A 12,457-nucleotide genomic window follows, 5' to 3' on the forward strand; every position below is an offset into this window, starting at 1 on the left:
CATACTGCCAGCACATCTCAAAGGCTTGGTTGTGAGAGGGAGATATTCTTCCCAAACATCGTCCATTGAATAGCAAGTAGATGTTTTAGAATCAGAGATGGGCTGAGGATCCCACTAAAATTAACCATGGGAAAGTTCTGCCAAAAATCATGTTTCCAAAATGAAGCTTGAACCAAGGATTAAGAAGAAATCCATGCATGAACAGACCTCTGAAAACAGATTTACACATTACTTAACCAAGTATCAAGACTGCTTTGAGCATAATGGATTAGGCAATAATGCAATCCAGATAATTTTTCTGCTGAAGGAAAGTCTTAACGTAGTCTAAATGCCAGATAACTAGTTACTACCCACTCAGCTATTTCTAGCATATTGTAGGAAGAACATGAACATTGGAACAAAATAACAATTTTTTTTTGTTTTAAGAACACAGCCCTTATACCAAAGCATGAAGCCTTGCTCCCTCAGACCAAAGTGTAAGTGGAACACAGAAAGATTGGTATCTTATAAATTAATATCAAATCAAATTAAAAAATTTATTTCTGTAATGTCTCCAAGAAGTTTTAGATTAATGTAAATTTCTGCTTTCCCTTGTCTTCACTATGCTACTCCCAAATGAAAAACAGAAAAAAAAACAGAAACAAAATCACGCAAACCATTCCAAAGAAAATTGCTCGCACTAATTGAAAGAGAAATATGTGTGAGAGCAATAGGGCTTCATGCACACACACACAAAAAAATAGCTTATAAAAGCTTAAATTTTCTAACTGCTTTATAGACATCAACAAAGCTCAATATTGTGTAGACCTGAACGCAGGCAAGAGCAGATTATAGAGTTCTTCTACTCTTCTACTACCAGTGATGTGATTACATGGAAAAAATACCAGATATTTTAGGATACCATTTTGCTGTCCCTATCAGTGCCTCACATTTCAGAAAAGTATTATTAAAGTGCAGAAAGATTATGAAATCTGATGTCAGAAGGCAGTGGTTCATGGCTTCCACTGGATCCACTTCACTCAAGTCAGCTGGGAGGACACTGTGAGGAAAACCAAATTCTTACAATAAATGCACTGATCAAGGCTTAGCAGTGGATGCCAACAGCAGAAAGAATGGAAGGAGAGGGCATCAGGACATCCAGTAGATACTTCCTTGGCAAAATAATAATCTCCGTAAAGATGCTAACAGATACATTATAAAGAAAAAAAAAACTGGTCAGTATTAATAAAGAAACAGAGAGGAAAAATATTTTCTAGCATTAACTGTAGAATTCACTCAACTGAATTTTGACTCTCCAACATAAAAAATGTAATTATAAAAAATCAGCCCAGTTTCAGGATACCTCTGTTTGTGGACATTACTCTAGTCCTTTTCCTTTTTTAATTTAGTCTTTATATGCAAATGCTAAGCCCCATAGATCTAAAAATAATCAGAATTTATTTATTGTGTCCCAACCATAGAAAGAATATACACAATTCCAACACCATCCCTAAACCACACCTACCTAGTCTACTGCAAGATTAGAGCTAGGCTATTGGTGTTCCAGCAGAAAAAGAACATGAGACTCAAACCCAAGCATGATTTGAGGCACCAGCCAAGCCTGATTATTTTCACAATGTGTCATGTAACGCCTACAAGTATTCATCACCCAACCACAATAACCTCAGCTTCACCTCCAGTATCCTTAATCCTCACCTATATCCCTGAACTACACATTCCACAAGAGGCACTGCACACAAAGGATAGTTTGACTTAATTAATGTACTAATTGGCTGACCAACGTAGAGTTGGACAGGTTATATAGCAGGCTAGAAACACCACAGGCTTTCTGCCAATTCTGCTGTCCTGTGTACAACATTTTTGTGTCTCCCTCCTCCATCATCCCTCCTTAACCATGTCCAAAGTTTGTAGAAAGTGTATGACTTCAAGAACTAACCCTCCATCAAAATTTGGAATTAGACAACACATACTACACTGACTGATGGAAAATGGAAACAAGCACTACCATCTCTCATTCCTTCACTGCATCCAGCTGAAATCAACCGCATCAAAGCAAATTTTTATTAAAGAAAAAGAGGAAAAGAAAAAAAGAGAGAATTTTAAAAACCCTATAGAAATATGCAGACACTTAGCCAAATCCTTAGGAAAGCAGAGGTCAATAGCATTCATAAGCACAACTATCTGACACATTGAGGCACCTTTAAAATGAAAATTTAGAGATTACCAGTACAACAGTGCTCATGGTTTATATAATCCATATGCTGCAAGTCATTAAAAACCCAAGGAAAAATTTATAAATTAAGTCACATGATAAAAGCAAAGTAATCACCAGTATTTAAAACAGTCAAGAAAATACCTCCGATTACTTAAATGGTGAGCAGAGCTACAAACATATGTCAGATTTCTTTCAAAATTATATTCACTTATTTATATGTTCTTTTAGAACCATTTGCAATTTTTTACAAATTTTACAACAACTTTACTCCTTCGTTTTATAAAAATAATTTTTAAGTGCTTTGGAGTAACTGAATCTCAAAATGCCCTCAGGTAACACTTGGGTTTTGAAAGAGACTTGTTCAAATAAGCAACTTCTTTCTCATGTGTGCTCTGAAATACGCAGACTTGTTTTTCCTTAGTTAGCTCATCCCTTCCTGATTTCAGATTACAAAACCTGGCTTCCACATTGTTTAATTTCATAACTCAGTTCCTGCAATACTCTGAGGAAGAAGAATGTGCCTCCTGCTCTCTGAGTTGCCCTGTCTCATGTGAGATGCTATATGAGGATCACCATCAGTGGGCTGAGTTGTTTTGATTTGGATTTTTTTAAATTTTCCATATCATCCGACCTACTAAAAACAGTACTCACATATTCTTTAATGACATCTAAATTACCTTCAAGCCTGGAATCACTCTCATTCCATGACAACTTATCTCTACTATTTGTTTTCCTTCTACTGAAATGAGTTGGAGACTATATTTTATTCCCCTTTAAATGTCTAACTCAGCATAATTTTCAAGGATTGTCCTCCTACCCTGAAATTCTTGCACTCTACTGTAAAGCTGTACCAACTAAAGAGATCAGATTTATTCCTTGATAAACAGTCCCTGCTAGTTCTCAGTATTTGTAGTGTCTTTACCAAGATCTTTGCTCAGTCAGCCAAGGCTGAGGCTTTCCCAGATTTCCAACATTACCGTGATGCAGGTTCCTGGTTACCCCTTGCATCTTTGAGCATAAATTTTTCAGTTCACCTGAATTCACTACATGGTTTTTTTTAAATTCTCAGCATATCTCAGCAAAAGATTCCTTTTGTTTATTTTCAATTTATGAAAGAATTTTTATAGCGTGGCTCAAAAGCCACCTGAACAGAGTGGAATGATCACAGCCTGGAATGAAGAAGTCACAGATTCTTACTTTAGTAACATCTAGGCTAATTTTAGTCATATTTAACCCAGCTTCTAGAAGAATCTAAAGGTAAGAAGACAGTGTCCTACATGTCATTCATAACATAGCAGAGAGACACAGGACACTGCACTAGGTACTAAGATGAACAGATATCCAAAAGTAGGCAATCACGTACCACCATCACAGCAATTCTAGGTACTGGATCAGACAGAAGAAAGATTACTGGCAGCCTAACCCAGAGATCCAAGCAGGCATCCAGAAGCATATCCCACAGTAACACCATCATCCTCTGTAGTCTCCTCACCCTACTTTTAAATACACAATGGTTTGCAGCACAAACAAGGAAAAATCACATTTTAATATACCCAGCAATTTCAGAGTATTTTAGAATACAGTCTGGGCAGTGCAGCCTTCTTGCACACCTCAAAAAGGTGATATATGACAACTCTATCTATGCTGGCAGATAAGAGAGGATCCACTTTAGCCGTGGATGTTAGCTGGCTCTCCACCTTTGCGCAGGACCAGTTCAAACAGCTCTCCCAAGGGAAGCTGCGTGCAAAGCAAACGTGTAGCAGCAGCAGCCAGTGTGCACCATCCATCCTTGGGAACAACCTCTGGCCCAATCCTACAGCAATGTGCATACAGCCAGGAAAGTGATGTGAGACTCACACTTCAGCTTAATCTTTGGCTTGTGATTCTGTCCCACCTACAACCGTTTTCAAAATAATTCATTAGCACAGTCAGAGTTGCTCTTGCCGTTGTTGCCTCCAGTCAAACAGTGATTTACCTGACAAGTGACCTGCCAGCTGCCACAGGCTGCTTGCACTGCAGCTCCCTGGCCCATGCTGTACTTGTACCAATGTCCCTCCCACTGATATTACAGAGGAAGGAAAAGCACTTTATATTTATACAATAGCTGACAGCATTTGTGTCTCTGACAATATGATATCCAATGCTATCCTTTTCCTAGAGAGGTTACAGAATAAAGAATGGAGATTAAGATACAGAATACAGTTATTGATGGGTCAAACAGGGCTCGGGAAGACAACAGCACTGGAATCCTAAGTAGAAAAAAAAAACCCTCTGACACAGAAAGAGAAAAAAGCAATTGGCATCTAAAAACCTGAAGATTATTCTAGGCACAGGAAGAAGCAGATATGGCACAAGTATGAAGAAATATTAAAGTGAGACCAAAATGAGAATCAAAAGTAAGAAAATGAGCATGAAAAGAGTATGAGAAGAAGTTAAGAAAGAAAAAAAAAATCAATAAAATAGGGCAAGTGTGAAGGATCATTAAAATCTGCACTGGAGCAGCAGCCTCTGGTTACATCTGTTCTAAAGAGTTGGCTCAACCACCCCTCAGTGCAGAGGACATGTGAAACAGACCCGCTGGCACCCACACTGCCTTAGGCCTGCTGCTCCTCTCCTCTATGCCAGCAGATCTGTGTGGGAGAGGTGTCTGGAGTCAGAGCCAGGAGTAAGTCAAGAGTCAGCTCGGGCCAGTGCTCAAGCTGTGCTCTGGCTGTGTCCTTTAGCAGCAGGAAGGAAGGGCAGCACATATAGGGGAGGAAGGGGGTGGTGCTGGGAAGCAAGGGCAGGAGATGTAGGTGGGGAGAGAAAGACCTGTGTTTGAAAGGGAAAAGGGCAGGCAGGACAGAAGTTAGGTGGAAAGTGAGGACGGGAGCCTGTCTTAAATTAGGTGGAGAGTAGACAATCAGACTAATAGAAAGGAAAGGTAAATGGCATGACTGCCTCTTGCCATCCCATAGGCAAAAGGTTAGAAGAATGAGTTCTAGAATTGCTACTACAAAGAAGGAAACAAACAATTTTTACCTTATTCAGATTAGGTGAAAATGTTACCTGATCAGGTTATCTCTGATACACTACAAAGACTTCATACAAATGACTGAGCATATTTATCTACTGAGCACTATCAGCAAACAATGTCTAAAATGTATAAACCCCCAGGAAAAGAGGACTTTGCTCTAATGCATGTGAGGAATAGCACTTTACCCATGTGAAATCAACAGAATCTTGGGAAATGGAAGCTGAGACAACTCAAAGCCAGTATTCCAGCCTTTTCCTAGCTTCATGCAATTTCCCTGTAAAATCATTTTCTTCTCCTCACCCCTGTGAATTTCGAGAAGTCTGACATCTCCAGCTCTGAAAATACAAGATGACACTTCCCCAGTTCGTTTAGCTTTGACTAATGTAAAACCAAAGTTTAGATGGAAGAAAATACAGCAAATTCTGAGGAAGGACTTTTTCATTGAAGCTTCAAGATATCAAGGCAAATAGTTTTCAAAAAGTATAATTACAACGTTTATAAAAGACTGTTTGGGGATTCTTCTGCAGGTATAGATGCTAAGCAACTTTTTTTTTTTTTTTAAGTGAGTCTCATAAGACTTGCATATGGAGACATTTGGTTTATGAAAACACAAGCAGCCTTAATTACAAAACAGGCATTCATGTCAGCAACTTCATTTGGGGAGAGACAATTCAATTAAGATGTGAAGCCCATTTTCACTAAAGCAATCCATTTGTACTGGAGCAAAAATAAAGACAGTGCAAGTATGGTGTCTCAAGGCTATATTTTTTTCCAACTAAAAAATACTCAAGCACAATTACTAAAAAGAGAAGGAAAAAAACCAAACAGCTAAACAAAGAGTACAGCACTACTTAAAAGCAAAGACTCTATACAGTCACTTACTGACAGCCAGTATTTCACTTACTAACACCACTTAATTCAGCTCCATCAATCTCCCACAGACCAAAGAGAAACAAAGCCTTTGAGTGATGTGGGGTGAAGCTGTTATGAGTTTGGACTCTGGATTGTAACTGTCCCTAACCATGTTCTCTCAGGGAACAACCTCTGGTTATTTATTCTCATCTATTCATTCTCATTCATTTCTACACAAGCTTTTGTGAAAGGAAACTCTTTCATCTCCTTTCCTTAGTTATTAGCTTGTAGCAACAGGAGGAACAATCAGAAGCCATTTTACAGGCTTGACATAGAAAAATGAAGTGCATTTTTTGTTGCTGAGCTCTACAAAGGACCGGGACTAAGTACTACCAGAAACATTTTGAACACACACTGATATAAAGACAAAACAACTTAAGTCCACCCTCTTATGTGAGCCTGAACATTTCTGCTGTACACTGCTGTACAAATTCTGTGGTATTTCATTTACAATTAAAAGGTTTTCAAGCACAGCTCTAAGTCCAGCAAAGAATGACTTTTGTGATGACTCTCTTAATTCAAGACTGTTCTTTCCCTGCCAGGCTACTTAACTTGTAAAGCTTCTGCTTCCTCCTCTGCAGACCACATTGCACCCTTTTCCTCTTTACCTTACACTGGTTCTGGTGCTCATCAAATCCTGCTCAATAATCCAAATCAATTCATTACTGCATCTGAAAACTACCCCAGCTAAAAGCAGGGTAAGTAACCTCTTCTGGTTTAGCTCATGGAGAGATGAGGTCCAGAATCACACAAAGAAAAAGTACAATTCTGCGTCTAGGAGCAGAGACTGGCAAGTGCTTCCTTCCTCTCTCTTTAGACAGGATCTGAGAGTAACTTGGCTTTAGAGTACCCTGGCAGGTCAAGTTAAACACTCTCAACAAAAACCTAAGAGAAACTAAACTGAACTGCAAAGAAGACAGTGCAAAAAGTGAGGCAGAGGTTTTACAATATAGCAGGACATTGGTTGAGAAGGTTCCCACTTCACTTTGGGTTTGTGACAAGACGTAACTGTTTATGGGGTCACAGTGCAAAACAGGTCAGGAAAACATTATGCATTTTTAGGTTTGTTTTTCTTTTCAAAGAAATAAAAAGTGGGAGCTTACCCCCTAACCTATGACTGCACAACTGAGTGAACCATAACAGAGCTATGAGCAGGAAATCACTTGACCAGGTTTGGCTGTTGGGGATTTTCGATTTAATTACAGAACTGTTTAAGCTGCTTTATACTTAGCCAGACCTGAAAGATCACCACTACACCTCTCATGGTTCACTTCAGAACCATGCTTTGCTGGTACAAGTTTGCTCCTTCAGAGCAAACTAGATAGAAAATAGATACAAAGAAAATAGTACTAGTTAAAGGAAGAGAAGAGAGAATGTTCTCTGTATCAGTTTCATGATACAGCTCACTATATGCTCCTACCAACAGCTGCCACTCCTGTCTGTGGCAGTTCAGAGTGAAAATGTTCACTGTCAGACACGACAACTCCTTAGGTTCACACTGCTACCCGTTAGTGTTTTATCATATAAATGGATGTCATCACAATTTTCACTCAAGAAACCCTTCAATGGAAGCTTAACCAAATTATGTCAGGAAGCTGCAGTCCCACTCCTTTCCTTTTGTTTATTACATAGCTCAATAATTTTGTTGCACCACCACTGGCTGGTGCAGACTCAGTGACTTGTGCTTCTTTCTGTCCAGCTAGCCTGGGGGTAGCTCGGTGGCCAGCTCACTCCTCATTCCCCAGGGACCACTAGGGAGAAGCAGGGAGGTGGGAACAGAAGCGCCCACCTGCAGCGATTCCAACTTGGATCGGCTTCCAGGGTATGTTTACACAGATGATGCAAACACATCCCAGCTCTTCTATCTACACCCTAATTTGCTGGAAATGTGCCAGCTGAGGTGATATAACCAAGTCTAATTGCAGACTTGCACTAAGATACCTCACCTGTAGGATACTCTCTGAATGCTCAGACTCCTTTAGCCTTCATAAATTTTTTTAGTCTAGCTTCATTATGCAATGGAATCTCCTTGATCTTAAAGCACTGATTACGAAGGTGTCACCAACACACGTGCATTACACTTGCTACTGCCAAAGACACAATGCCAGCCTCCCAGGCAAACACTAAGGCTTTTCATTCAGGTATCACAGGTATTGGAAGATGACAAGAATACAATGTTCAGGCATGTGCCCATGCCCCTCTACCCACCAGCACCAATCCTCTCACAGTATGTTATGCCTCCAGATGCCACCACCCCCTATGTTCTCTGCTCTACTTTGCCCACATTCAACATATTCTCCCTGTCATGCCTCTCCCCCCTCAAACACCAGGTTCTCCCCAACACACAACCCTCCAGCCCTTACACCAAACGGCCCCACCACCACCCCTCTCCTCCCCAGCACCAGACTCCACACCAAACCATACTATTTGCAATTTTCTCCCTTCACTCCAGGGTCAGGCTACCCCTTGACTTGTCTCCTACTCTTTGCCTCCGACCATAACCCTCTTCCCCCACCCCAGACGAGCTTCCCTTGTCAATATGCCATATGTCCTTCCCCACCACTCCAAGACAGACTCCCCTCGCCATGGCAGCGCCTGTGCCCTCCCCAAAAACACCCCTATGCCCTTCCCCCTCCGCTCAGGCCAGGCTCCCACCACGTCCTTTATAGCCCCCTTCCACTCCAGGCGAGGCTCCCCCCTGAGCCCTAGAATCCACCCAAAACCAAGGCCAGGCTCCCCCCTCTCTGATACCCCTCTTGCCCTTGTCGTCTGAGGCCAGGCCCCCCCTTAGGCCGGGCTGCCGCGCAAACGCACACACACACCCACCAGGTAGAGGGTGCCGTAGATGCGGAGGGACTCTGCCAGGGCGCTCTGGGTGACGTGCAGCACAGCCCAGGAACACTTCGGGTGCCAGGTGTGCCCGATCTCGTAGCAGCTGTGGGGGATGGACTTGCTCAGCGCCGCCATCTTTGCAGCGCGCGCGCGGAGGGGAGGGGACGGGGGGGGGGGCGCGGGGCGCGCGCGGCCGCCGCGTCACCGCCGGTGCCGGGGAAAGAGGTCGCGCGGGGCGCTGCGCGCGCCGGGGTTACTCGCGGGCACAGCCGCTCTTCCCACGCCCCCCGCCCCGCGCGCGCGCCGCTCGCGTGAGTCCCGCAGCCAATCCGCGGCCGCCGGGGAGCGGCCGGGGCCGGGGGTGGTGCGAGAAGCGGGGCGGGGGAAGGGGGGGCCGGCGGCGCGGGGCCGCGCTGAGGGCGTCTGTGTGTCCTTCGTGTGTGCCCCGTGCCCTTGGGTGTCCCGGCTGTGTGTCCCGCGCCCGTCCCGAATGTGTCCCCTGTGTCCCGGCTGTGTGTCCCGTGTGCGTCCCGTGTCCTGTCACACACCCGTGGCGGCGCGGGCACTTCTGTGCCTGTACGAAGCTAGGTTTCTGTACTTGGTGTGGTCAAAATCGCAGCTGTACGGATTTTGGGAAGTCTGCGGCGAGAGCCGCTCGCACGACTCGGCTGATTCTCGTCGTGGTGGTGAGAGGAGGTTTCAGTGCAGGGCGAGGAGTCTGAGCAGCTTGGAATTATTAAAGGTCATGTCGCAGTTTGCTCGCCGCCTGTGACGGCAGCGACATCTCCTTCAGCTCGCTCCACCCGCGCAGCCCTGTTCCCTCTGGTTTTCATGTCATCCCGCTTCTCCTGAGCCCTGCATGATGTCAAACAATGTTTCCTGTCTTAATTGGTGCGGCCTCCTCACACGCTTAGAAGTCTGTCTCCTGTGGTTAGAGTGTTTGCTGCCTGGCTGGAGAGTTTTGTAAACTTGCTGGGAAGTAGATTGGCCTGTGCGTGAGTCCACGCGTAGAACTGTGTATTAAGTGCCGAGTCTTCTTAAAAAAAAAAAAAAAACTCTTTAACTATGAGCTCAGTGATACCAGAAAAGTGAAAAAATGCCCACATGCTCTCTCTCTCACACACACACACAAACACGCCGTCCCGCGTGTCCCCTGTGTCCCGTCGTTCCCCCCTCCCGCATGGAAGAGCGTAGGGAATGGCTCCCAGTGCCAGAGCGGTGAGCAGGATGGCCAGCCAGGGAGATAATTAACTAAGGTTTAAAGGGACCACTGGAGGTCATCTCGTCCAAGCTCCCGTCTTAAGCAGTGTCCCCTGAAGCACGTCGCTCAAGATTGTTTCCAGGCAGCTTCTGGCTATCTCGAAAGTGAGGGAGACTCCACAACCTCTCTGGGCAGCCTTTTCCACTGCTTGGTCACCTACACAGTAAAGTTCTTCCTCATGTTCAGGTGGAACTTCCTGTGTGTCAGTTTCTGCTCATTGCCTTGTGTCTTCTTGCTTGGCACCGCCAAGAGCCTGGCTCCATCCTCTTGACACCCTTCCTTCAGGCACTGATAGACATTGGTTTTCTCCAGCTGAAATAGCCCCAGGTCCCTCAGCCTTTCCTCATACAAAAGATTTCTCAGTCCCCTAATCACCTTTGGACATGGTGGAGTTTTTACAAAACCGTGGAGGCAATGACTGATGACACAGTTACAGCTCAATTGCAAAACTGGCATCTGGGTCCAGCTTGAAATTTTGCTAATTTAGGGACCAAAGGGGCAGTGTGTATCAGGACCTGAGGATTTTATTTGTGTCTCTGTTGAATAACAGTTCACAAACACTCTGTCCTGATGAAGCAAGTACACTCTGTATGTCCTGTGCTGAGGTCGAGTCAAGAAGAGATTGTTTCAAGACCTAGGTGAGACACACATCCTGAAGTCCATAGGAAGATCAGCAAAGTAATCTGCAGTGAAATGCAGACTTAGAACAAATCCACAGCAGAAAAATTCTGTCCTCTTACAGCCTGGCTCCAAACAGAGCTGTTGAAGAGTTCACCTTGCTGATCAGACTTGAGACCATCCTGTACCACTCACAAAAAGATAGAACCAATTTGTCACTGATTTTGCAAACTCTTTTACTGTTCTTCCAAAGGAGCTTGCTGTGGGTGCAAGAACATACTTGCATTTCAATTTTAGCAGCCCAGAGATGGGTAGGCTGGATGGTTCACAGACCTTGGGGCCACTGAGAGACTATTTGCAGACTCAAAACAAATCTGCAGTAGGAGATCTTTGGCCTAAATAGTTCAATTATGTTATTTCAGTCAGCATGTCTGACCAACCAACCCTCCTCAGGTAGAACTCCGTCTATGACAGTTTGTATTTAAAATCTAGTAGAAGGCCGTAGAGATAACTTTTTTAAAAAGTTCAGCTTTAGTGCTGGGGTACAGCTCCCCTGCAGTGGCAGCCTCAGGGAGGGAATATTGCTGTGCGCTGAGCCTCACAGGGAAGCAGCCTTGGCAATATAACCTGCTGCAACGCTGTCTGGACTTTGGCTTGGACCTAGTGCCTTGCCTGCAGTTTTTGTAGTACTCTGTAAAACACTGCTTGTGGGCAGAAAAGGCAATTATTGCCTAAGTTATGGATTCTGGCTCTCTTTGCTTGCATGTTTTGGCTTTGATAATATTCTGGGCTTAAGTCTTGCTCGCTGCCCTGTATTTGTAGGCAGAGAACTATGGCACATACAATAGTAATTGCACAAGCTGATGATTTCACCTCTGATACACGTTTTTGCAGACAGTCCTAATTTTGGGACCACTTGCCCAGCTCAAGTTAAGCAAAACTGGCAGAGAAAGATCCAACAAGATACTTTGTTCAGTTGTGCAGCCCCCCATATCAGGCTGAAGAGTTGCCTGCTCAGAACTGCAGGCTTTTGCATGTCTCCTGTTGGGTCAGCTGAGCAAGACTGATGATGCAGTGATAAAGAAAGCAGCGGGTCCTGACCTTGCTCCAGGGCTCTTTTCCATGGGGTTGCAATACTCTGAGAAGAAGCCCTGGGGGTGAAGCCACGCTGATGGCCCAATTGGCGTTGGATGCCACCCCTGGCTACTCTGTCCTGGGACACCTAGCCTTGACTGGAATAGGGACAAAAAAGTCTCAGAAAAGGATAGAATCTCATGAATTAAAATAAAACATTGAAGACCTTTACTTTTGCCCCATAAGTACCTAGGGTTTTCAGGAATGCTCCTTTTTGCATGAACAAGCCTCTATACTGGGAATAGCAGGGTGTGTCTATAATGTTGCTTAAACAAACACTGGTGGTGAATCCTGTGGCATAAAGCCAAGTGATGTAGCACACATGGTTCAGAGCTTGCCCTGTAATATGCAGGTGCCTTGGAGAGAGCTAGCCAGAGTAGTACCGAAATCAAAGCCAGGGAGAGAGCTAATTGCTAAGCAACATGAATGGTGGGGGAGTTGAGACTGCTCAGCTTGGTCCCTGGTCCTT

At 44.1% G+C, this 12,457-nt stretch overlaps 1 protein-coding gene across 1 annotated transcript in view; it reads right to left on the reverse strand.

The window, feature by feature from the left end:
- Positions 1-9,246, reverse strand: part of TMEM135 (transmembrane protein 135) — a 159,362-nt gene extending 150,116 nt beyond the window's left edge. Inside the window, exon 1 of the mRNA XM_084227073.1 lies at positions 8,970-9,246. Coding sequence (XP_084083199.1) covers positions 8,970-9,110 — 141 coding nt within the window. The 5' untranslated portion in view covers positions 9,111-9,246. The remainder of the gene's footprint in view (positions 1-8,969) is intronic.
- Between the last annotated feature and the right edge of the window lie 3,211 nt (positions 9,247-12,457).

Source organism: Fringilla coelebs (genome assembly GCF_963513975.1).
Source record: "Fringilla coelebs genome assembly, chromosome: 2".
NCBI lineage: Eukaryota > Metazoa > Chordata > Aves > Passeriformes > Fringillidae > Fringilla > Fringilla coelebs.